We start from the raw sequence: 27,244 nt of genomic DNA, 5'->3' as shown, positions 1-27,244 counted from the left end.
TAAAAGCGCAACGAATGTTTGTTTTTCTTTCTCCCTCCCAGATGCCTTTGTTTCCCAGCTCGTATCAGACAATTGAGTTTGCCTTTGCCCGTTGATCCTTCATACGCCTTATTCCCAGCAGGAGCCTATTTTAATGGGTAAGACAGCCACATTAATGGGTTCCCCCAAATCAATAACAGCCAGCCGCAGTATATGTTAACGTACACTTACGCTGCATCATTTCCAACGTAATTGATCCTCGTCCATGCACTCGCACACACATCTTTGTAATCAATGCTTTTGAGAATATGCACATTTATTCTGGATCCCATCCATCAGCACAAGGCACCGGCATGCATGCACATATTCTGTAACACAGAAACACAATCTCCAGCCCACGCAACCACAGTTGAGGCAGGCCACACATCAAGCCATGGCACACAGTGCAAGCGTGTCAACTCAATGCCCATCTAATTAATAATGCAGCTTCCAGCTATTCATCATCATAGGTAGTCTGAGGGTGTCGTCTGATACTGTTTTAGGGAGGGTGATCATGTAGCCTACTTTGGAGTTTTTTTGTGTTAAGGCACAACTTTCACAGATGCAATTACAGGATCAAAAAGCAGGAATTCCATACTACACGCTAAACTATACACTATATAAATACTTGTTTTTATAGTTATGTGGTTTTTGCAGTCAGGGTAAGGTCGTTCTGTTTTTTTTTACAAACAAAAGAATGATATTTCAATACCTTTGAGACTTAAGAAAGCCAAAGTGTTTTTCCAAACTGAATTCCTGCTATTCACAACACCCCTAGAGCTGCATGTGCAATTTACTGTATTGTAACAATAAAATTAAATGGGACACATACTCAAAACTCTAAAAGTTAGTATGTATGGAACTGAGACAGAACCGCTCATTAAATACCAGTAAAAAATGCTATATAGAGAAAAAAACCAGAACAGGTCAACATTGTCAGACTTGGGCTAACTTTGAACAGTTTAAGTTAAGTTAGTCTAACTGATTAATCAGAAGAAAACCCTGCATCATTAGTAACAAATGGGGGTGATATGAGTTTAAAACATTAATATATTACTTTTGATGGTTCAAGAGAGAAATGAAACTTGATGAGGAAAAAAAGAGAAAATCACAGCCCTGTTCACTTTTGTGAATAAACACAGCTGAAATATTTCCCAGTAGACTGGCAGAGCTGGAGCATGCTGCTTTGAGAAACTAGGCTAGCAACTATAAAACACGAAAGCCGTCCCTCAGGAATACACCCAGTTGGTCTAAACATACACATCTATTTCGATTGGTCTGCAAGGAAATCATCTATAGCTCAGCCCATTCAAAGCAAATTCCATAAACAGCTTTTTCAAAATTGAAAGTGTAAATAAGTGCACATTATAGCCACTGTGAGGTGCTTTTACAGGCAAGGAGAGTCAATAACCATGATGAAAAAAAGGTCTCTGTGTTATTTTTCTGCTTATTTAAATATCTGAAAGACAGAAATTTTTTCGAAATGTAAAAATTATGCAGAAAAAACCTTTCAATACACTTTCATTTGAGATTCATGTTGGCAATGAGGCTTGTTTCGGAACCCACTTATCTGGATGTCAGCTGTAAGAATTTCTCATAGAGGGCAGAAATTTCACTCTATTTTGGTATCCCCTTACAGAGGTAGCTTACCTGTGCAGTGAGTTCTTTTCTCTTATATTGTATGAAAATGCTCTACTGCATTGTTACTCAATCAACTGACACACAAACAACTGACCAAAGGCTGGTGCATCAATTGCTCAAATGCACATTCAAATTACCAATAATGTCGACAAGAGGAGGTAACACTTGAAGTGCCATCCACGTCCCATAACACACACACACACACATACTCCAACACACTTTTATGGAAAGCCAAGAAGTTGTTAAACATCAACAATCAACAGAGGAAATCTCAAAGAGCATTTTTGTTTATGTGAGTAAATCTAATTAAACATATATATAAAGAAGAAGCAAGCAATAGAAAAAAGAAAACGTATATAACAGAATGATAAACAGCTATAAAACATGAGAGAAGCTTTTTTTCCTTTTACATTTTTTCAACTGAAATACTTAGCCAGGACCACCAGTTTTGCAAATGTATTACAACTGTATATTCAGCTCCTCCAACACCAAGCATTAACACCAAGCAATCATCATTAACTGTGCTGCGTTAAATGATTTCTGACTGTGGTTCTAATGTTACTGATGATTCTTCTCCACTGTCAATTAAAATAAAAACATCTAAAACAGTAGCCCACCAAAGGTTTTAGATAGGTTAAGATAAATCAGCCAAGAAATATCAATATCTTTACCCGATTAATCATCAAACTGCAAACTCAGCTAATAAACATACAAGTGAATCAGGTTGTGAAGTTGTTTAAGAATTCATCCATTAGTTCTGTCTAAAATGTCACTAAAAACCTCTTTTTGTAATCAGAACCCAGGTTCCAATGTTTCACAGAAGGCAGCAAATTGATATACATGCTACATGGATTGCTACATGCCCTAAGATCTGAGCTTATCTAAGACTCGAGGGAGCTTGCAATTTATCTTTCGGATAAGAAATTGAAGCAGTGTGGAAGACTCATCAGTGATAAGTAATCAGTACTTATCCGTTAACCAATGCTTCAGATGGTATATGTTCAGCTTAATGTGAAAACCTATCTATCTGTCAATGTTCCCATGTACTGTAAAAAGGGGGCAAATAAACATTGATAAACTATACTGACTGTCAATATCACTTTCATAGGGGCTCATGTTGTTTATTAATTCCATATCAATCAACAAAACATTTGTATTTTATTAATAATTGTCTTAGGTAAGAATCAGCTTTTAATTTGAATGTAACAATAATTGGGTTTTGAGAGCAATGCATTTTGTTCATCAAATATTTTTTCCCTCTCTGCATCGCTGCTTCAACCGTATAATGTAATTTGAACAACCCAGCAGCTCGGATATGTATACCATAGATCTGTCCTGGAGGCTCACTTGTCCTTGCTTTTTGTGCATTCTATCCACCAAACAAAGCGGCTTAAGAGGAGGACCAAAGGTGAAATCCACCACACAAATCTCTTTCTATTGTTCACTGTATTCTGCTATCCCTTGCCGCTTTTCTCTCCCTTTCCCCTGCCTCTCACCAGCACGGTGTTAACATGCCTCTAGCATGTGGGGGTCCATATGACTGTATCAAACAATGAGAACAACATAAAGAGGAAAAATGGGCGAGGCAGAGAAAAAAAGACGAGCAGGGTGTTAGAGGGGATGGTGAAAACACAGAAAAAAAACACCAGAGCAGGAACAGAGTGTTGTTATCATCTGAAGCATTGCATGCAAGCCTTGCCCATCTGAACATAACGACCACAGGCTGCCAGAGGAAGCAAGAGCAAAAGAACAGTGGCGAGAGGAGAAAGTCCATGATGAGAGGAGACAAGACAGTGGGGCTTGAGGAGGTGAAATGGTAAAGAGAAGTGATATGAAAAGGGGGGAGATGAAAGCCAAATGCCAAAACTGAGAACAAGTAGATGGGAGGTTAATGACACATGAGTCAGAGAGACGGATGAGAGAGAGCAATAAGAAAAAGAAAGACAAAGCAGCAATTGAGAAAGATGGTGCAGAATCCAGTAATTACCATGAATGAGGGCACTGTTGCATGCAGGGACTAATCTAAGCCCCCTCTTCAATCTCTGAGCTCCAAATAAGACCTCCTTCAAAATCTCATATCCTGTTGTTTTTCCCTACTCCCTCCACTCTCTCGTCATCACTCACAATCCTGCTCTCCATGTTGTTTGCTGTTTTCATCCCTACATTTTCTCTTCTTTTATCTGCCCTGCTTCGTTTCATTCCCACCTCACCACTGTGGCACGACTTCAATCAACTCAACCTGATCACTCACGTTCACCTGTTTCAAAGGTTTCTGCGAGATCACCCCCATCTCTGCAGATACCCTATTTTCTGCTTACCTTCTAATCTTTTCCTCCACTCAGCACCTGTCTTTAGTGTTTTTTCTCCCTCTACCAGCACTCATGACCCCTTCCCCAGCTACTGTTTCCATCTCCGTTTTTCCCTCCGCTTCTTTGTGCTCCCCCTTGATTCCCTGTCTTTTTACACAATGAATCCAGATGGTTTTATCTTTTTTTTCTTTCCCTCAATGGCTTTGCCACTCTCCCTAATCCCTCATCTCCATCAGCTTCCCTCTCGCTCTCTATCACTCTCTCCCATGTGCTTTCCATCCTTCTTCCGCTTCGTTTTCTTCACACTCACATTTTGCTCTCTTTCTTTTGATCCCATATTAAACCCCTCACCCCTCTAACCATCCCCTAACATTTCTACCTCTCACACACTCTGACATGCAATCCCTCTTTCCTCTTTCCAGGGCACTCTTCTTTTTCTTCCGTTCCACTAAAGCCGTCCTTCTTTTTGCATTTCCCTGATGGATACATGCACAACAAACACATATATGGACGCTCACACCTCCAAAACACACACACACACACACACACACACACACACACACACACACACACACACACACACACACACACACACACACACACACACACACACACACACACACACACACACACACACACACACACCATTACAGAGTCATCTTTCTCGCCACCTAAACAAATATCTGCAGTCTATCACACCATGTATAATTGGCATGGCTCCTTGTCTGTCGAGCGACTCCTTCGGCTCAACCATATCATGGCTGAATGCACACTTACAGTATTGGCAGAAAAAGCATTTGCAGAAAATAACCCGGCCCATTATAGAGGGAGCTGACTGACACGTAATGCATCACTCGAGGGTGTCCATCAGTTTACTCCTAATAGCTAGGCACCATTTTGGTGCATTGCCACTTCTGTAGATGCATGTGGGGATAAAGCTGCCTTCTTGTAATATTTAATACTGAATTAGTTACAAGTCAGGTAACCATGAAGAAATCATGCATGAAAAGGTAATGCAGTATTCAGCGAGAAAAAAATGTTTAATCATCCAAACCCCTTGCAATGAGTAGAATTTATGGAGCCACTTATTTTGATAAGATGCACCTGATGCCAGTGTTTACTCATATTTTATATTCATACTCCAGTCTTTCTGCAATATTGTGAGGCAGACTAGAGTTGTAATGCTTTAAAGTGCCTCTGCTACTTATGGATGGCTGCATTAGACATGCCTGAAGAAAAGATAATATGGTCAAAAACATTGTGTGGGGGAAGTTAAATTGAGCTCTGGGCACATAACCATCTCTTGGAAGTACTGCATCTAAATTTCTCCAACATTCATCAAAGCTATCTGAGAGAATGAAATCATATTCAGTGCACTTCTTCGCTCTGGTTTCATAATTTTCTCCATTTTTAACTTAAAGCAATTTAAAAAATGCAAAAACAGCATTTTTACTTCTCTTGGGCCAGCAGAGATAAAAAAAATAAAAAAAATTCTCTTGTGCAAATTTACAGAAACATTTCTAAGAGAAACCCAAAACAAGAAGTGATTAAATTTTCCTTTTAAGTTCTTTTTACTTCACGCTGAACCTATTAAGGACTTCATTATTAATCTCTTAACTTTTTCAAAGAAGTAGTCAAAGTACGTCTTTGAGGACTTTAGCAGGGTGACTAATGAGCAGTCAATAGCAGCTCTGGTGCAGCCTTAACACCACCTCTTGGTCTTTCTTTAATGTGATATTGTTCAAGAAAGTTAATTGGCCTTTTGAGCCTCAGAGTAGGCAGGCAAGATTCTCTAAAATAGCTAGTGTATTGTGAAAAGAGTGGAGGTACGCTTAATGACTGAAATGCTTTAGATGCAGAGAATGAAAAGGCTTAGACAGAGGGAGCCCCATTCACACAAACACATACATAGAGATCTCACCTCCTTTCTGCTGTCAGCCAACCAGTGAGTGTGTACTGAGGGGCCAGAGAGGGGAACGTCTCTTAAGCCAAGTGTCGATGGAGCAGGAAAACACATAAAACACTGATGCAAATGTGATGCTCGTAGAAGCACAAATCAGTGAGCTGATGACCTTGGTTTTGTCCTTTTGGAGGTTTTACATTTTACAGTGCTACTTAAGTAATCTAAAGGTTCAAAATCAGATCATTTATCATAATTTTCTTTTTTTTTTTGCTGGTGCATGGACTAAGCCCACACAAACAAAAGATTGACACTTGTAGTATATTATTATTTAATGATGGAGAACCTGTACTTTCTTTGGACTCAACCATCCAGTAAGCTGTTAAAGTAGAATTGTAGTAAGAAAGGCTACAAGAAGTGATGGAGAACAATCACCTCTACACCCACGCAACCAGAATAAATGAACACACAGAGAGAGAAAAAAAGCCCCCTCACTCAAGGTACAAATCTAACCAATAGCAACAGTGGAGCCTATTGTTCGGAGTGAAATTCCTCCAAATGTCTGTGGGTGCAGGTCGTCACTTGACCACCATCACCATGGTGACTGAATGACGATAGGTTTAGGAGGGAAAGGTTTTTTAATTTACGGGAGCCTGAACAGCAATGGCTGTCTGGTCCTGATTCAAGGACGGGGATGGTTCACGCAGACTCTGGTCCTTTGAGTGTACCCCCCCCGCCCACCCGTCCCCCCCGTCCTCCCGTGTGGCCATAGCTAATGGCATCGAGGTCCTCAAACAACAGCAGCTCTGAAAGAACTGACACTTAGCCTTGGTGAGTGGGAGGGACTGGGGGAAGGGAGGGAGGGAGGGAACGGATGACTAGAAATAAAATATGAAACAAGTGAGAATATATTCTCAGATAAAGAAAAAAACACACACACAACAGATGGTCGGACGAATGTAATCCATGAGAACCTATGGATAACAACCGCATAGATGCTAAATGCTACTGCCACACCTCCAAAGTTATAATGCACTCTGCCTATTATGGAAAAACAATTGAATCTACAATTTAAATTACAGAAATAGGAAGCAGTACCCCCTCAGTTCAATGTTGCCAGCGGCAGCTAACAACATCTTGCCAACTGCTTGGCCTTTCTCTCCTGTGGACCAACAGCCGAGAGCCCCTTCAACGCTGCTTTGTGAACATGCTTAAGGCTAACAAAAGCAAAAAACCTGAAACTCTCCCAGAGTTCAAATCCATGGGCGGTGACACGTGCAACCTCCCCTATTTGTGCCTGACAAGTGTGCGTTGGCTCTGATAAACTGGCACTATTACATTCAACTCCCACACCTCAGTCTACTGCCATTATATTCCCCTACGCCATTTCACGCTGCCTCCCACACCTTTGTCTCTCTGCCAGCGTTCTGAGTGCTACTGACGAAGGGCATGAACAGACCAACATCTCAGCTTCACACACGTCTCTACCGCAAAAATTCACAATGGATTAACTTGTCATTTTAATCTATAGCACCTGAATTATTTGGGCACAAAGTCCGGCAGCAATCATTGGGGGAGGACATGGCTGTGTGAAAAACTATTAGCAAGCTAAAAGGATATCAACAGTGAATACATACTGAGGGACTCTTAATCACTATGACATTCTTTATTCTTTCTATATCAGACTGACACTATATATTAATGTCTAGTTTACTGGGGACGCTAATGGAGAGGCAGGACTTACTGCTGGATGTCAGCAGACAGTCAATGTATATACAGCCCCGTCTGAATAGCTGGTGTTTATTGGCCCTGTAAATGGCAGGGCTGTGAAGTGAGGTTGTTGAATACGTACTGCTTATGCAAAACAGCAGATGCAGCGCTAGTGGATCTATCCAGTAGTTCTTACACAGCCTTAGGAGGACATAACAAATAGAAAGCTGCAGATTACTCTCTGTGGGAGGGGAGCATCCCTGGAGTCTAAAATGAAGGATTTAACTTCTCGGAAAGCAGCGCTACATACATAAACCAGGAGGTTAAAAACTATTTGCAGCGTTTGCAATGGCGGTTGAAATAAAGCTCATGGTCATATTAATGTTTTAGTTGGACAGCAATTGTTACAAAAAGCCAAATTCCCTTGACAATCGCTGTGACACAAGTAATTCTCGCTGACAGGCTTATCAAAATGTACAAAAGAACCTGGCAAGTTTAATTACACACAGTCATGTGCTGACACTTCATTTTGCAGATCTTGGACATCGCTTAGTGTGTGGTATAATTTTCATCAAACCAATCAGGGTCAAGGGTAATGTCGTCTGCCAATGTTTTGACAGTTTACTCATGTAGCGGACTAATGTTAATTGTCAGCTTGCTGCCCAACATATCTCTCTGACTGACAGTTCTCTGAGGACCTCGAGGCCAATGATTACTCTGATGGGGTCACTGTTAATAAAAGAAATGAAAAGAATGTGTAGTGGCAGGTACACTTCCAAAATCTGTGGCAGAGTGTAAACAAAGGTCTACCCTTGGGTGTGCTTCTGTAGTTGTAAGAGTGATGCAAGAGACCGTTCAGCAGACAGACTATAAACAATTTTGTTTACAATGCATTGTAATTTAAATCATATGTAAATGGGTGGTTCCAACAAACAAAATAAATGCATTCCAAGATGTGTCGTGAATGTCAAAATTTCTAAACCATAGTTTAGAGAATTGATGTTGCCCCTTTTGTTCAAAGAAGAAGCCTAATTGATGTTATGATGGTTTAAAAGTACTTGTGAGCCGCAGGAAGTGCATTCTCCAAGAGTTTAAGGACTTTTTCTGCCTTTTATTTCTCCAATTATTGGACTGATATTAAAAGTAAATAGTCTCGAGGAGTTTACAGTTTACTCATGTAGCAGACTAATGTTAATTGTCAGCTTGCTGCCCAACATCTCTCACTGACTGACAGTTCTCTGAGGCCAATGATTACTCTTGGCCTTGAGCAGTGAAAGGTCATCCTCATGTGATGTTTAAGAAGCTACAGCTCATTGTGAAACTTAAAGCAGGATTGGAGAACCTTATCATCAAAGCTTCACACAAACAGTTTTAATACACAGGAACATAAAATAATTTAGACATATGTGTGTGTTGTCCACCAAAAACAAAAGATGCAACCAAAACAAACACATATGATGCTTGTGACTACAAAAAGCATACCTTATCTTCTACAACACACAAAGTCATTGGGGAGCTTTTGATGCCCTCAAATCATCTTCAAGCCCTACGTACGACCTTAACACCACTTACACTTCACCTCACTCTGTTATTTTCCTCTCTCAGAACAACTTCAGGTAGGAAAAAGACCAAGATGAAGCTTCTCTGAGATGGATGAAATGTGAGATGAATCACTATCACCACACTCTCCCACAGTCACCACACCATAGGGTTCTCTTTTGTCTACTTGTGTTAATTAATGCATAATGAGAGCCGCTGATGTGTTCATTTTAAATCAATTACATTTCTTAAATGACTCCAAGGGGATGCTCAGCCACTTTAAAAAAAAGTTTCAACTTCTATGCTCGTCACTTTTATACTGAGTCTTTAAACTCGTCAGCCCTGCGACCTTCAGGAAGTTTCTTCTGGAGGTTGCTGAGTTATTTTTTGCAATTAAATATGCAGAACAATCATCGTCAGATTGCACTGTGCCTCTGTGTGTGTGTGTGTGTGTGTGTGTGCTCATGTGCTCATGCACTCATGCACATGCTTCTTTGGATATGCAGAGTGGCTCTCTTGTTCTCTGCGAGGGCTCCCCCCAGCATCTGGCCAAATCCTGTGAGCCCCGGGGCGATGTTTCAACAACAATTCTTTGCAGAGGCAAACATGCGCTCCATCCTCTGCTATGAGCAGCCTGGCAGACCAGGGAGAGCAATGGGAAGCTCAGCTTTGCAAAACTTGCTTTCATGTCATTTCTGTCTCCTGAGTTACATTGCTTGGCCTCAGGGCTCTTCTTGAATTGGATGCTGCTCTCATCCTTCCAGGCTTATCGCTACCCCTCGCTCAGTTCTATCCAAATCCCTGCCTTTCTCTACCAAATCACCTGTCTCTCTTTGCGTGCCTCCATCTTCCTGCCCATTGATATTTATTGCTTTTCTTGACTCCTTTTCTGGTTCACTATATTATGTTTATGTGGTGTGCTTTCCATTTCTTTATCTCTGTTATCCGTTACAGGCTCCCCATCCCAACCCTTCTATCTCACTGTGCGATGATTGCACCAATGCATTTATAGAAGATTGTGTGTTGTTACATTGCACTGTTTGCCACTTTGCCACCTCTCTGCTATTTCAAAAATCAATTACCCATCAAATAAAACGATAAATGATAAAGAGCGGCTCTGTGCTGCTGTTTGTGTCCAACTGTAGCAAATTGTTTGAAGTCCCTCTAATGGGAAATAAAAGCACTGGAGGCATAAAGAAGCCAAGAGCATGGTGCTGCTTCTGTGGATCTAATTATCCTACACCTCCTACGTCATATATGCCGTGATGATCTGTCCGCTGACCGGCTGCGCACTGATCTCTCACTAGACTATTCAAATCAAGGATGTGTGGAGACACTGAAGCAAGTAATTATGGGTAAGGAGGAGGAAGAAAATTTGAACAGAGGAGGAGGTACAGGGCAGGGGAGAAAGTGAGGATGGAGATGCTGTGCTCAGGTGGCTTGGAACGGATATTGTATGCCTTATCTGTCACCTGCAGGTCTCTGCTTGCTTATTATAGAGAGAGGCAAAGTCAGAGCAGAATGAAAGTTGAGTGTATGTGTGTGTGTGCGTTCATACAGGAAAGAACTGCAAAGAGTCAAACCGCAGCGATGCCTCCACTCCCTCCGAAGCGCAGAGGCTGATGATAAAAAATAAATAAAGGGAAAAAAAACACAAAGAAAAAAAACAACCAAGCTGCTCTTTCTTGATGTGTTCTGAAGGTCAACACGGAGCTCACAAAACTTGTACGCTATGCAGCGCTACACAAGCTGCAAATTAGTGTGAGAACATTTGGGTATTTACATAAATACTATACAATCTGTGCTGACAGGGAGTCTTGGGACTATACACATTCTTGCACTAGTACATTTTTGTGGAATCCAAACTGAAAACATGCACACTACTCTGCTGGATAGCTGAAAAATCAGGCATTTTTATGACAAGAAAAATATATAACTTAGTACTCTATCGTTAGATACCTTAGAACATTTTAAAAATGGGGGCAGTCTGAGCAGCTTCTCAGTCGACCATAGCAAGCCATTTAATTTAATAAAATTGCTGCTAGGCAGAACACTTTCTTACTGGAAGTGGAGTATAATAATTGTACAAAATTAAATATCAGAACGCACTAAGATTAAAAATGTTATGTGCCAGATTAGGTTTTCTGCAAACAGCTGGCTGTTCATACAATATCCAACACAAGGCCTCAGACGCCATAACAACACACAGATACATTATCCCAGCACTGGAGTTGGTATTATTCACTTGTCAACGAGGAAATGGAGTTCAGTGGACACAGATATCAATCAATATTTCTGCATCACTATACGGCTCTATTCAGCATTCTGTGACTCTGCATTGAATGGAGCCTGAGAAGGATGACCTAGCGATGATGGATGGACCATTTATTTTGTTCTCTCTTTGCAAACTACACAAGAAAAAAAGAACAAAAAAAAAAGAACAAAAACTAAACTTAATCATCTCCCCTAATTAGGTAACAAAAATAGAAGATTCATTAATGCTAACTTCAGAAATTTAGATTTGTGGGGAAATAATACATTAGCGGGCTAAATTATAACGAGCAGAATAATTATCTCCTGGGACCATTATCCGATCTGTAGTTCGTCACTAGCGTCGGATCAGAGCTATTTTTCACAGCCGAGGAATACAATAAACAGTTTTAGATATTTTAGAGGAATAAATGGTGTTGTTTTCACCAGGATTTACTTTGTTCATATTCTGAAGTCTAATGTCAGACTGACACAGAGCTACTTCCCTGTTTATCAGACACGTTTTGCCTCTTGAGTTTCGATCAACTTTCTGCTGACTTCGACTATCTCGGCATTGGTAATAACATTACTGCTTGTGGGCTATAGATACTGACAGTTTTTTCTGAGCCTGTTTTGTTATTTCTGAAAGAGTAAATCAGTGTGACAGCAACACCTACAGAAGGATAGGGATGCATAAGATTTTTTTGAACAGAAGAAAAACAGCGTGGTCCAGATATGCTTAGCCGGGATTTTATGAACTTCAGGGTTGCTGGGAGAAATCATGTTGCCTTGCCAGTGGAAGTAAAGCTGACGTGTTGACAGAAGCTGACTGGTGTGCCATAGTGGCAGCAAGAAGAGTAGCTGCCAGTGGAATAACAACGGCATGCCAGATGTAATGTAAGTGGTACCTGCCAGAGAATAAGACACTCTAAACCAGAAGACATCAGACTCGCTCTCAGGGACGACAACAATGTTTTTTGTCTTACATTGCAAAGTCAGCACAATGTCAGCTAAACTATTAGATTTCACAATGTTACACTAATGATGCAATGGTGTGTGTTAGTTTGTCAAACAAGCCTAGAGAGATATATTCCCAGCAGCACACATCTTCTGCAGAATGTCAAATCTGTCAGTATCTGTATCTTGCTTTATCTTTATGAACAGACTGCATAAAACAATCCCTAAGTGATGTTTTCAGACATAACAGATGATGTGACATATTGAGTGACAGAATCTTCCAACTCCTCCATCATCATTTTATCTAGTTTAATAGAAAAGGTGTAAATATTGTATCTACAAGCTTCCATTTATTCTGAAATCTTCTGCAAAGTTCCCGCAAAATATTTCCAATTATGGCCTGATTATATGTAAATTAAACAAACTCTGGTTTGTTAAAACAGATGAACGTGACAGTAGTTACAACCCAGTCTTTAATTGTTCATGCTTGTGTTGTTGTTGTTGTGGATGCACTCTGAATGAAGCAAATACAGTGAATTAATATATAGGTTATTATTTCAAGACTTCCCCTTTAAACTGGGAGAGAAAGCATATCCAACTCATCCATAATTGGTATCTATGCAGCTATTTCTGACACATTGAGTCTAGACTTCTAGTGTGTGTGTGTTTTTTACACTTTATTAAAAATTCCTCATAATAGATTATCATCTACATCACCATTCGTGTCTAATAACAGTCCATGCGACATGGACAGTGACAGGTGATGATTTTATGTGGCTTTTTAAAGACATTTTCACAGTCACTCCTTAAATTCACAATTTTTATACTCCTTCAAAAAGAATAGTTTATTTAAGAGATAGTAAACACATACATCATAACACATATTGTCAGTTTTTGTAGTACATATGGTGCCTCCATCTGGAATACTGAAGTAAACAAACTCTAAGACAAATCTAAATCTTCACATTCTGTGCACAAATTATGAATCTAAATTCAATTTATTAGTGTGTATTGATAGACCACATGCATTTTCACTGTCTGACACTAGCTCTCTATGAAGTGAAACATAGTGTCATAGCATATATTTTACATATCATATATGTATGTGAGGTATAACTGTTTCATATCGTTATATCTTTCTTATTTGCTACTCATTACAAACAAACTCTATATTGCTATTTTTGCATGACTTTTGGCATTCTATACTTAAGTCCTGCTGAACTTTTACAACTAATAAGCATAACACGCTAATGAAAAAAAAAAAATTCTGGTTGTGGCTTTACGATTCAATAAGCTGTATCCTTTTACGATTTTCTGCAGCAGTCCAATTTGCTCAAAGGAGTTATTAAAGTTTCTTAGTATTTTATCGCCTCTTGCTGGTATCTGCATTTTGAATTTTGGGGAAATGGGTCAGGTAACATCTCTGCTCTGCAACACACTGTCCTTTGTCGCTAAAGCGTCCTCAGTCTGCCCGTGTCTGATTCTCAGTGCCTGGATAGATGTTCCATCCCCTCTTTAAATTCAGCACACATGACCATTTCATACATTTGAGTTAATGACTTACCTGCTGTAGTTAGGCAGAGCTCTTCATCGCTGTTGTCCTGACAGTTGTCCTGGCCGTTACACAAGAAGCTGCGGTCCACACAGTGGCCATTTCGACACTTGAAGCGAGCCTCCGAACAAACCAAGGGGTTGCCTGCTGAGGTTGAGGCAGGGCAGAGGTCAAGGGTCAGGAATTAGCTCAAAGAGGGTTACAGTGAGAGGTTTCAAAGTTACCTGAGAAACACGAACAACTGTGTGAGTGACTCTTAGCAACAAACTTCACAGCATAAACAAATAATTTAAAAGCAAATTAAATTATTATTCAGTAGTGGAGCAATTTGTGAGAAGTTGTGTTGTGTAATTCCCATCCCATCTACATCACTTTTATTTGATTAAATTTAAGAGAAAAACATTTTTGGAGCAGAAATAAAACATTAAAAACAGTGTGAGTTACAGTAGTAAATTATTTAATCTGGGGAGTCAGATAAAAATCTAATTTAAAAGAATAAATAAAAATCTTGGCCAGCACTATCACTTTCTTTAGCATATGTTCTAGTCTTTAGCTTTTTGCGAAATGAGGCAGATTTATCTTGTGAGAAAATCCAGACAATTACACAGTGGTGACGCAGTGTGTGCTGGGAGCGTGGAGCAAAGTTCCATTTAAATGGCTAGATTAGATTTGTGAGCGAGGTGCCCTGCAGGCGAGGAACACTGCCTCTGACAATGGTGAGCGATCGGCTTGATGCGTGGTCCCCAATGGGAGCGCAGGCATGGGGTCATGTTAGGACAAAACAATATGCCTGATAATACACACAATACCTGGACACTGGCGTTCCTCTTGTCCATAATTTCAATTCAATATGTGTATTAACCTGTCTAAAAGGCAAAGCTATCCCCAAGGGTGCAGACTCTAAAGTAACCAGTGATGCAAACACATAACGATGACTCAAACTTTATTGTAAAGGAAATAGAATTTGCTCCATTTTCCATTCGTACCTTGTGTCCAAGATTATTATCTGTTTTAAACGTTTAAACGTAGTTGTCATGCGGGACTCACTGCAGTTCTCCTCGTCGCTCCCGTCAGGACAGTCACTGAAGCCGTTACAGCGGAAGCGTCCGATGATGCAATGGACCCCATTAGCGCAGGCGAAGAATGTAGGGGCACACTTTGACTTGATCTTAGCTAAAGATAGATGGAGGTTTGGGGGAAGTGGTGGAAAGAAAAACAATGGATTAATCTATGTGATGATGCAGCAATTCTTAATGCACTACATTATGTTTTATGAGAGAATTAACCTTGGCCTTGGTATACAATGGAAGAGGGGGGGGACCCACCACTAAGGCCGGCTAGGTTTTCTTAATGTTTTTAGGATAATTATATTACAGACACAACTGTATGTGCTCACATTCAAACAGCAAACCATTAAACCATTACCCATTGTACAAAGTGCAAACAGTCAAACAGCTGCTTTGTTATAGAGACCAATTAATAACTCAGCACTTGTTTTTGTTCTATAATGCTTATCTTCATGTTCTCCCAAGTATGACAAGTAAAGGGTAAGATCCTCAGCACAAAGTTCTGATAAGAGAAGAAAATAAGTTAATGACAATGACAAAGAGAGCAAATCGTGTGGGAGAGTGTTTCAATGGATTATGCCATTGATCAGCCTAAGCAGGCCACTGGTGTTATCTCCCAGGACAGGCCTGACTGAGACTGAGTGACGAGTCTGCAGAACATCAAAGCCTGGCATCCTCCGTTTAGCACTAGCCCCTAGTTTTAACTCAAACACATTGATCTTCCCTGGCAGAAGCAGAAAAAAAGGATTGCAGGTGGATTTAAAAAAGACATCAGAAAATAAAAGACCTCGTTTCAGCTCAATCACTGTGAAGTTGGAATTGTAAAGCCCAATGGCAACTAAAACAAGATATTCAAAAGACATTGCACGGCAGCCATTGATATTTACAGTTTATAATAATGACCCATATCTGTGTGAAATACAGTATCATCTCTCAGACCTCAGTTTCTTTACTCTGACTGATGGATATCATCCCTTCCAGTGCAATATAATACATAAGCTTTACCTTTGTGTGAGAGCTACTCCTTTTGTATTTGTACTTATTTGAGACCAGGGAGGCACCATTACAGATATTGATATTCGATATTGGTAACAAATGGGGCCAATCTATTTAAATCAATTCTATGTTTATATACTATATAAAACATATGCTGGAACTTGAATTGCAGTTTTGACCAATTTGTTGCTGCATTAAAAAGGTTTACACTTGAATTGTAATTGTGGGCATTTTTCAAGTTGCTGGTATACGATTTATTATTTTGACAATAAACAACAATTAGTTTTTATATCTATGTATTTATTTGTTACATTATGTTTTTACAAAGTTAGGAAATCGTAGTTTAGGTCAAGCCTGATGTTGCCTTACACATAAAAGAATGATCCCTGTCTCTTCCACACAGTGAGGTTATGAATTTATGTTCATAACCTCATATAATGTATAATGGGTTATAATGTGATCAGTATTTGGTATCGGCCGATACCCAAAGCTCAGGTGCTCTATCGTAGCGGGACTGAAAAAGTGGGTTCGGTGCATCCCTATTGGAGACAGAGAAAGGAAATGCTACCAATTACAGCTGAGACAATTAAATGATACCAGTGTAATAAGACTAGAAGTTAATGCCAGTGAGGGAACAGCATTTCTAACATTTTAAACATTACTGAACCACAAAAGTCTGGAGCAGCCCACACACTCAAACACACAGAGAGTGGGAGAGTGAGTGGGCATGCTGGACATCTCAAGCAAGCCACTAAACAGTCCTTCTGTTTTTTTCCTCTCTACTGAATACAAAGGGTGGAATTGGCCTGCTCATAGGTTGGCATCGTGCCGTCTCAAATGCCAGGGGCGCACATTTTTCCCTCTACAATGTATTGTGGTAGGCTGATTTATGAGTTCTTTCAAGCTGCGGCGATTATGTGCAGCGAGGGGGGGAGGGCTAGGCATAACAACCACGAGCGCCCGTCTCCAGGATGAAATGTAATCCGCCGAACGCAGGAGGAAGCCCGGATAGCGCCCTGATCTCTGTGTCTATAGTCTGGGAAGCCTTTGTTTACCTGGACAGCAGAGGCCCTAACCACCCAAAGCTCATTTTGCATGGTATATCACATTCATTAGAGTCCAGGGAGACAAACAGTCATGGCTATGAGCTGCAGAAACACATACAATAAAAGATACAAAAACATGCTGCTGTGGAGGGGCAAACTGAAATTAATTTGGCCAAAAACAAAGGCAATGTCATAATAATACTAATAATACTAATAACAACACTTTCTATTTCTTTTTATTGTCTTTAATTTCTTTTATTTCTAGGTTCTTTTGTTTTGTACCTATTTTGAAAAATAAAGGAAATATGTTCTGTTCAGGAAATATAAAGTATCTTTTTCGAAATTACAACATTTCTCTCCTCTTCATGCACATGTATCCTGACATGGATTTTTTTTATTTGTCTGGCAGGCTTGGCTAGAAGGACAGATCTGTTATTGCTCTGAGATTCCTCATTCACTCCCTCCCTCATCCGAATCCTCATTACCACTTTCTACTGCTGGTAGGATTCATCTGACCCAGTGTTTGTGTTCCAAATTAGCTCAAAAGTCACGCGAAGGGCAAGCTTATGAAGGGAAAGTCGTGGGTGGGAGAGACAGCGCTGGTTGGAAGCATTGTGCTAATGTGCTTAGCTGTATTCTGGGGATGTGTGGCCCTTTATAGCCTGAGTTGTGCTGTTTTCAGAGCAAGAAGACGACAAATTAATTAAAAGGAGCAGGTTGAGGTTGGAAGAAATGGTAAAAAAAAAGCCCTTGCTTTGATGATCCTGTGAAGGTGGGTGTTTTCACTCCAGGTCTGGGACTCCAAATCCAGGTAATGCATTTTGATTTCAGCACATCTTAATCTGCAAAGCCATGACAATCCAGTGTACCCAGTCTCGAACCCTTCTGTCAACACTTTTTTTTTAGGTCTGAACCACATTCGTCTCATGCCAACTTTTCTTTCTTTTCTCTGAGCCTTAAGTTGTTTACCAAAAGCAGGCAGAGTATTGGGCGACTTCCAAACTTAGTTCCAGTGTTCAGCTGAGCAGCACAAATGAAAACGAATGGTTAGCAGTCAAGCTCCATTACTTGAGGTTAACTAACAGAAACACATGGTTGGAAGACACACAAACAAAGGCACAGAAACATACACATAAATATGCCCCCCCCACTCTCTCTCTCTGTCTCTCTCTCCCTGTCTCTCTCTCCCTCTCTGTCCTCTCTCTGTTTTGCGGTCTCCTGCACAATTACAGACACCCACACACTACACTGAGGTGCCTATTTTGACATCTGCCTAACATTTCTTCTGCAATACTGCATTACAATTTATACAAAAATCCATTCCTTTTTTGTATATTTCCATAGATTTAAACTCACGTTTCCATCTAAAGTAAAAAAAAAAACGAAAATAAAGATTCAAATCCAAAACATCATTTGATAATCTATAATGAAATTTGAAACAGAATGCTACCGTTTGTCTCTTCTTCACAGTCTTTATCTCCCCTGTGGCTTCGGCATTCATGTGAGGCTGAATCTGACAGCATGACTCCTGTTGCAGACGGAGTGCTTTCCTCTTCTCCGCACTTCTCCCCTTTTCTCCCTCTCCTCAAATCCCCAGAGAACAGAAGAACTTGTTCGGCACAGGTAGGCTTGGTCGTGATGGGCATGCATGATTGACAAAAGTGAGGAGACAGACGAGAGGAAGAGACTAACAAGAAAGAAAACAGCACGAGTAGAGTGAGGGGAGGGGAATAGGGGCTGCGAAGGAGTGGAGACAGCTGACGACTTGAAAGGTTTCTCTGACCTTGTTGAGCATTTCTTCGGGGAGGAAATCAATAGGTAATGAAGTCAGGGTGTAAGCAAGAAGGGCAAGGGTATAGTTTCAGTCTAGAGGGCTTGGAGATCAAAATAATTATTTGGTACGTTTCACTGTCTAACCCCTACATGTGCAATGACCTCCTGTGTGCAGAAAGACGCATTGTAACATTATAGAAAGGCCTTCATCTCAAGGGCCAAGTGTTTACGCGTCAGTGGCGTCGTGTGAGAGCCATCAAACTTCATGCTAGACGAGGAAGCAAGTGCGGCTCATGTACCATACAGCGGGCGCATGTTCAAAATATCAGTAATAATTCAGCAACTCACTGTAAGGAGGCGGATGGAAAGGCAAGGGCACACAATGAGAAAGCAGCGAGTGAGATCTGCCAGATAATGGCCCTGCTGCAATATTCATCATAGAAAGCAACATACTGCTAAAATTGCCTTGTTTGAACTGGTAGCGCCCAACACTGTATTGTAAATTGACAAGGCCGCATTTCTTATTCCTTTGAAGATTTTGAAGCATTCATTTTGCTAATTTGTGATCATCGATCTGACAAGGATAGCATTCAATCTAAAAGAGCAAACTAGACGAGGAAAATAGACAGCAGGAGACAGAATCACACTAAAGACTGTATGTAAGACGCTTATCAATATTTCATCTTTGTTCCTGGGTATTAATTACGGCAGCTCATCGGTCAGTCAGCCATTAAGCACATGGGGATGCACCAGACTGCGTCCTATTAAACCTTCCTCTGCTTTCCTAGCTTTTCCTGCTATTAGTGCACCACATTCTCTTCAATTTCTTCTTTCTCTTTTCTTTTCTTTTTTTTTACGGGCTGGGCTAGAACAACACATGCAAACCCAGACATGCTCCAGTTTAAGTCTTCCAATCCCACCTGCTTTTTCTCTTCCAGCGTGTCCTCTTAAATGTACACACCCACACAGTCACACATGAAAACACACTCTCAAAGCAAAGACTACTTCTGTACAATGAAGCAGAGAGTGAACAGAAGAACAAAAACATAATCTGTCAGCAGTATATGGCTTTTTGTGTTCAAGTCAGTGCATTGGTCACTGTTCTTATCAAATCAACACACACTCTTAATCTTAGCAAACCCTTCCCTACATGTGTTGTGTTTGTGTGTTCGCCTCAATATCTAAATAATAACCAATCCGCCTCAGGAGCCTTTTAGCTATTTTCACTCCTGCTGTTGAGGAAAACTTTGTTGTTGATAAGCATTTAGCGGCTCTTTTGAGCTTGATATCTCATAGGTATTTTGTGGAGGTCAGTACACAGAAAAACAAAAAGCACCATCGATGTTGCTCCAGGCTTTGGCTGTGTTATGACTGCAGAAAGCAATATTATGATGATATTCCAGTAATCCACTGAAATTGAAATGTTTCCTTTAAATGTTGTAAAGAGCTAACAGGATCAATGAAAACTCCACTCGGTTATATCCCTCATTGTTATGAGGTATTAATAGACTTGTGTGTGTGCCTCCAATTTGCTATCCTTCCTGTGTGTCTCCCAGTGATTGAATCAAGCAGGCCAGGAGTAAAAGTCCCTACTACTGTATATAGGACTCACACCAATGACACATAGGTTATGTTGCAGCAAATGTTATTGCATAGTGACACAGGTCACAGGTTTAATATGTCTATCATTGGTGATTTTTCAAGCCAGACTATATACCTTTTGCTGACCAGCACCACTGTGGCCACAAGTGACAATTAAAGAATTATAGTGCATGTTAACATTTGTAGGTCAAGCAAAGAGGAGTCATCAAGTTAGCCAACTGACTCTGTAACTTCAGTTACGCAGCAGTAGTCATCTGAAGCGTGCTAACATTGGCTACCATCAGCTGCTGGTTATACCCGCACGATAAGGCTGATGCAGTAAAAAACCCTAGAGTGCATTGAATTGAGCATTGGGTTATTTTATTGCTTATGAATTCAACGAGTCATTTGGGGAGGCAGATTGTGCTCAAACACCTGGTCGGGGACCATTGCTCTAAAGAAGAGGAGGAATCAACAAGCAACATCCTGTTTGTGACTGGAAACCCAAGATTACATTTAATGTCATTTAGATATTGAGCGAGTGAAAAAACGGTCCCATTAGCCTTGATTAAAAACATGCAAACTTTCTTTACATTTTGAGCAGAATATGAGGAGATACGCAGCCCTTCCATGTGGTTGATGTGCTCTGATCGTTGATCTTTTAGAGTCACTGGCCCTGCTGACAAACCTTCTAGCTAAAAGCTGGAAGAAGGTTGAACTTGCACAGAATTCAGTGGGTGTAAAATTCTGAATACATGAATTCCTCCAGAGAGAGGCCACGGCCTCAGCCTGCAGGACCAGTTTAGAACACAACATTTATTTGAAATATCTTTCACTGTCTTTTCTCTTCCTCCCAACTGTATTTCTGGCCCCCCGTCTTTGATTCCCCACTTCCTGATTCATACATCATGTCCACTCACCCTTTCAGCCCCACTACACATCTGTCCTCGCTCGCCTGCTCATGCCTGGCCCAGACAAGGGCAAAGAGGCTAATCCTGGCTCTGAGGCCCAGTAAGCTCAGTCAGCTCTCCTCCTTCTCTCCTCTGTCAGGATCCATTTTGTCTAACACTCTCCCAGGCTGTCGTTATGGACACCAGAGAGCAGGGTGGTACTTTTGACCTCTTTGTGTGAGGAATTAGTCAGCAGCCTGTCTCTGAATCATAACTTGAAAACCCCTCAGATCTGCCAAAACATTTACATACAAGTACACCCGCGTGAAGCGTATTTTCAGTATTGGCGATACTGTAAAGACTACTGATATTGTTTCATTTGGAATTCAGTTATGTTGTATAAAGCAGGGTTTACATAAAGAAAATTGGACTTGATTAAAACGATCTGTAGGGGGGTCCTGGCCCTGCGCAGTAGGACAGTAATACAATAAGCTGCATCTTTAATGCAATAAGACTCGTGCTGGAGATATCGCATCTTTTCTCAGCTCAGACTGTTATAAAGGGTATTTACATGACTCAAGTTGACCCTTGTGCTAGAGGGGACTGGAAGAACAAACAAACAAGAGAGGAGCAGCAGGGCTCGGGAGGAAGGGAGAAGACTGTCTTTTTTAAGTGAATAAACATTCCCCTAACCCTTAGAAAGACAATTCCTGGCATTAAAGGCAGAGCAGACTCTGACACACAAACATCTAAAACAAGTAAAATAAATTAAGGACAGAGACGAGCAAATGCAGACCAGGTTTGCATGATTTTATTCTGAACTTCATCTCAAACTGATAGCACTGGACTAAATGATAGTCATATCAACAAAAAAAAGTGTATTTCTGCTGGTGAAAAATGAAACTCTGCCAGACCGTGTCATCGTCAGTTCATGTGTGTTGTTCGGCCTTGCAAAGCACTTTCTTACTGATTGGACCGATACAATCTCACTATATGTAAGTGAGTGTGCTTTGCAAAGCTGTGTTCAAGTTTACAAATTTCATACAGATTCAAAAGAAAATCGATCTTCCCATGCTCCTCCAAAATAATTAGCAAGTCGAAATTGATTTGTTCTCCTTTGTGTTTCCCGTTAGCTACATAGTTTCAAAAAATCTCATTAATGCGACATCAGGGATATGTCACCACATATGACCTTTACCTCAGGCTCTGAATAAGTATTCATAGGAAAAGAAATATCCACATCAGCACAATCTGCTGGCCCACACTTTGGGCTTACAGGGGAGGTACTCTCTGACTACAGCTGTCTTCTGGTGCAAAAGTGGTAAAAAAAAATAGAGACCGATCGTGGAGCAAATTATGTACCAGAGAATTCTATAGGTTCACACATTCATAAAGTTATTGTGTGTGTGTATGTGTGCGTGTGTATGTATATGGATGTTTGTAGCTTTTTTCCCCACTGCTCCTGCTTAATTATTATAAATATATATATATATATATATATATATATATATATATATATAGTTAAGCAAAAACAGTGGTCAAAAAACCTACAAAGATCAACGTTGATGGACAATTGGAGGCCACCTACTCATATTCCAGACACACTGTGTATTTCGCAATATGGATTTAAAATAACTTCTAATCATGTAGCACAATGACAGAAGGAGAATAAGTTAAGTCAAAAAACTGTCTTTCAAGTTAGCAAGTGTGTGTTTTGTTAGAGGGGGGTGTCTAATTATGATTTCTCTTCCAGAGAATTCTGTACCGCAGTCTCAAAGCTTGCAGGCGTTGTGTTCTCCTCAGATAATAGACATCCAGACGGAGCTCCTGCTACACCATCATAATGAGTCCTCCTCGCTACTTCCTCTCCTTCGCCTACTCCCTTGTCTTCCCCTCCCTCCGCCTGTCTGTCTGACCCTGCAGAGCCCCTAATGGAGTCTAGAGGTTTGTCTTGGGAATTTTGTAAAGCAGTTTCCGGAGATATCGACTGACAACTAGCCATCTAGTTGAGCATAATAAGGCCTACTTACGCCAGTGCAGATAATGTAGACGACGACAACAAACACAAATAGCCATCTGACAACCGGAGAGGCAGGCTGAGTGTGATGCTTTATGATAACTTGCTTTTATCTATACCAGTTAAGCCTCTAGTGTCAGCAACAGACACAAAGTCTTGCTTGTCTGATGTGTTCAATGGGAAAGTACTTGAGGTGAATTTGAGTGTAATAAACTGAAACACAAATTGCGTGATTAGATAAAACAAGAGCACTTAATGTATCTCATGTTGATGCAATAATCCAATGCATCGGAATATAATTATTTCAGGTCTGACAGTTGCTGGCAGTTTAAGGCCATTGAGTGATGAGAATCTGGGGCAAAGGACCCATCCATCTAAGTAGTGTATGACTTATTCTAAGTCACAGGGATGTCAACACTAAAGTGTACTATAATATATTTATATTACATTACATTTACATTACAGTCATTTAGCAGACGCTTTTATCCAAAGCGACTTACAATCAGTAGTATATTACATATCATTCACCCATTCACACACTGATGACAGGCTACCATGCAAGGTGCCACCATCAGACTCTAACTAACATTCATACAACATCCAGTCCACACCGATGGCAAGCCTTCGGGAGCAACTTGGGGTTAAGTGTCTTGCCCAAGGACACATCGACTGCCGAAGCCGGGTATCGAACCACCGACCCTCTGATTGGAGAACTACCTTGCTCTCCACAGCCGCCCATTATATTAATATAGTCTAGGACACCTCTTGAAATGTCCCTGTATAAATAACTTTAAATGATCAAGGCATTACAAACGAAAATGATTGATTACTGCAAAGCTTAACTATGTGGGCTGTGAGTGTCTGTATGTGTGCTGGCATGCCATGGGACACAACTTTTAGTCAAGAATAGTCTGCCTGTTCCCTGAGCTGCCAACAAGAGAGAACAGTTTGAGAAATGACTGCTGGAGGAGAAACAATGAAAATGTGGTGACAGAATGGAGGACAAACCACATTAGATTTTTTTTCAGGCAGAGAAAAAAGCTGAAAAATAAAAAGCCTCAGTGAAGCAAATTATAAGCCAAACGCCAAAAATCATCAGATGAGATAGGGCGCAGAGAGGTCTAAAAACGGGAGTGCGAGGCAGTTAGAGAGATGAATATATGGGGAGATGGAGGTTTCCATTCAGTGTGGTGGGGCCTCCAAGTCAATCTCCATCAGCAGTCTCATCTTTGCGTGGAGCTCTGGATGAGACGGGCGGGCGGGGGGGGGGGGAAGAGGAGGAGCAGCAGACCAGAGAGATCAAAGCCAACTAAAAGTGAGGATCAAAACGGACTATTACTGTTGCCTTACAGTAGAATTATGCATGCGCTACTATTCCTGCGCACAGAAGTAATCGGCCTTTGCTTTGATGGTATTAAGTTTTGCGCTGGTGCTAAACTGGGGGCCGTGGGTCTGGCAGGGAGCAGGACGGGTGCACGCTGTGAGGGAGAGGGGAGGCTTGGGGAAGAAAGTTCATTTAAATTGGCAGAGAATTATGTTTGTATGGCCTTTATGGGCTTTATGGGTAGGGATGGGGAAATGGTGGATAGCGAGAAGAGTTCAGCAATTGAGATTTGGCAAGACTCTAAATGGGCTATCTGGCTTTTATTGCTTTAAGGCACAGCTAAGGGCTGTAAAAAAAAAAAAAAAAAGAGGATTTGATAATGGAGTCTAAACTGGACTTACGACAGCCTTTCTCGTCGCTCTTGTCAAAGCAGTCGGGCAATCCGTCGCACTGCCACCCACCTGGGACACACTTCCCATCTCCACACATGAAGTTTCCAGGGATGTTGCACTCCGTGGTGAAGTTATTCCCTGGGAGAAGCTGGCTCTCTGGTTGATAAACAAAAAGAATGACACAAAAGAAAAGAAAGAGAACTTATTATTACGATCTCACACCACAAAGAGATTAAACAGGTTCGAGAGATATATTGCATTCCAGCGATAGACATCGACACAGTCAAAATGGAAGACTGTTATTATCTCCATTCTCTAAAGATAGAAAAACAATAAAGGCAGTGTCTCTCTTATAAAAGCTATATCAATCTGCGGGCAAATTGATCTCATGAATACAAAAGCAGAGGGGGTCATTCAGTGGTAACAGCATTGTGGGCGTAAGACTCAAGTTTAGAGCTATAGGCAGAATCATAATCAGGCAGATAAGGAAACACCAAAGAACAATCGCATATAAACACACAAAGAACACACTATGTCTTGGACACAGACGCACATATATACACGCACACGCACAGACCAGAAATAAAAGCATTCAGCAGCATGTGCCCGGAGCTCCTTCCGGGCATTTCCAGTTGACGCAGTGCAGCTGTGGTATAATGGGCTGGAATGTGAAACATGGTCTTTTGGCTGAGGTTTGACACTATGCGGTGAACAGTTTAGCTCGTAAACAAACCTATAGGGCGCTAATGAGGAGCTCCGGACACACCGGGGGGAACACTTTCATGCTGCAGTGCTGAAACTGGGTTCAGCTGGTATAGGCCACTTCATTACACTAGAGAGCAGGACGCAGGAGGTGTACCTGCTGCCAGGAGGTGTGGACCTTTAAACCTAAACCTGACCGTGTGGTTAACAAGTAAAGTGACTTCAAAGTGAAATTATTTCACTTTGTGCAGGGTTTGTTTTCTCTATCTAATCAGTACAGGGACACAATGTCTGCGAGGCAGTACAAATTTCCGAGGAATCCATTGTGCTACGGTACAAATAGAAAGCTTTAACATTTCGGTGTTTGTGAATTCATAACCGGAGCTCGCACAGCTAGTTGATATTCACTTAGTAGATGTAGCTACTTCCCGGAGTTCAGCTGAGTAACTGACACATAGAAATCATCCGCTCTTACATCATCACTCTCCTGCTGCTCTTTAACCGCAGCAGATTGTGGAAACCATAGACAGATCCTCTCAAGAGACAGCACGACCCTTCTGATCCTCTGTCGGGATGATGCAAACCCCTCTTTTGTCTCTTGCAATATACAGAAGGGGAAGTGAGGGATAAAGAGCAAAGGCTCTTGTAATTTATGAGGACTGAAAAGCGTTCCAATTATCATTTGTTATTGGTGGGAGGACGTACCAAATGTAACTCTAGGTGAATATATGAAATGAAAATTGTTATCCATATTAGTGATTACTGCCTTCACAAAACTAAAACAAATAGCAGGCTGTTTGTGCATGCTTCTCAGTGTCACCTGTGTGGGGTAACATTTCAGTGAATAGAATAACACGAATCCCTATGGTATTGCACACACCATTTCTTGTGGACAGCAATTTACTATGGTGAGCCACATAAACAGGCATCCCGGTAGGTGTGAAAACAACCAAATGTCATTTTTTTTGTTATCTATTTGAGAAAACAGCACCATCTTCACACATAGCCTCCCCTGGCTCGTCCCCTCCTGTCCTTGTTTGTTCAGCTCTTTCTGACAAAGGGACCTACACAGAGATGCATTCTTTGGAGAGAAATAGAGAGAGAGAGAGAGGAACAACACAGAAATGTTGGACAAACCTAATGAGCTCGGACTTGCTCTTCGAAATAGAGCCATAATGTTATTGTTCCTTACACTTTGTATGCTATGGATTCCTCAGCAGTCAGCAGCCTTCATGAGGGTTTACAGAGCCACAAATTTACACGCAGATATAAATGTGATCGGGGGCCACTCAACGTCGACATTTCAACTAAACAAAGTACCATGTAAATGTCCATTCAGACCCACGCAGAACCAGCGTAGGAGTAAAAAAAAGACTTCAAAAGAGCTGGCGGTTCGAGAGGCATCAGGTTAATTGGAGAGTTGCTTTGAGAGCACAAGCGTGAAAGAGAGAGAGCACAGAGAGAGAACTGTATGTGCTGTGTTGTGTGTTTGAGAGACGGACAAAAACAGTGAATAGAGAAGGTTGACAATTTCAGACACATCATCTTTTCCCTTGAGTCTCTGACAGTGCCGATAGTAA

General features: G+C 41.0%; 1 protein-coding gene across 2 annotated transcripts in view; it reads right to left on the bottom strand.

The window, feature by feature from the left end:
• The window catches only part of ldlrad3 (low density lipoprotein receptor class A domain containing 3), a 70,252-nt gene that overhangs the window by 19,918 nt on the left and 23,090 nt on the right, over window positions 1-27,244 (bottom strand). Inside the window, exons 2-4 of one of the 2 annotated variants that reach the window (XM_054620165.1) lie at window positions 24,972-25,118; window positions 14,924-15,049; window positions 13,889-14,023 (exon numbers count right to left, since the gene is read on the bottom strand). In XM_054620165.1, coding sequence (XP_054476140.1) covers window positions 13,889-14,023; window positions 14,924-15,049; window positions 24,972-25,118 — 408 coding nt within the window. The remainder of the gene's footprint in view (window positions 1-13,888; window positions 14,024-14,923; window positions 15,050-24,971; window positions 25,119-27,244) is intronic. The other variant, XM_054620166.1, reaches the window with a different exon arrangement.

This window comes from Anoplopoma fimbria, chromosome 19 (genome assembly GCF_027596085.1).
Source record: "Anoplopoma fimbria isolate UVic2021 breed Golden Eagle Sablefish chromosome 19, Afim_UVic_2022, whole genome shotgun sequence".
NCBI classification, from domain to species: Eukaryota; Metazoa; Chordata; class Actinopteri; order Perciformes; family Anoplopomatidae; genus Anoplopoma; species Anoplopoma fimbria.
This window is presented reverse-complemented; position numbering and strand designations above follow the sequence as displayed.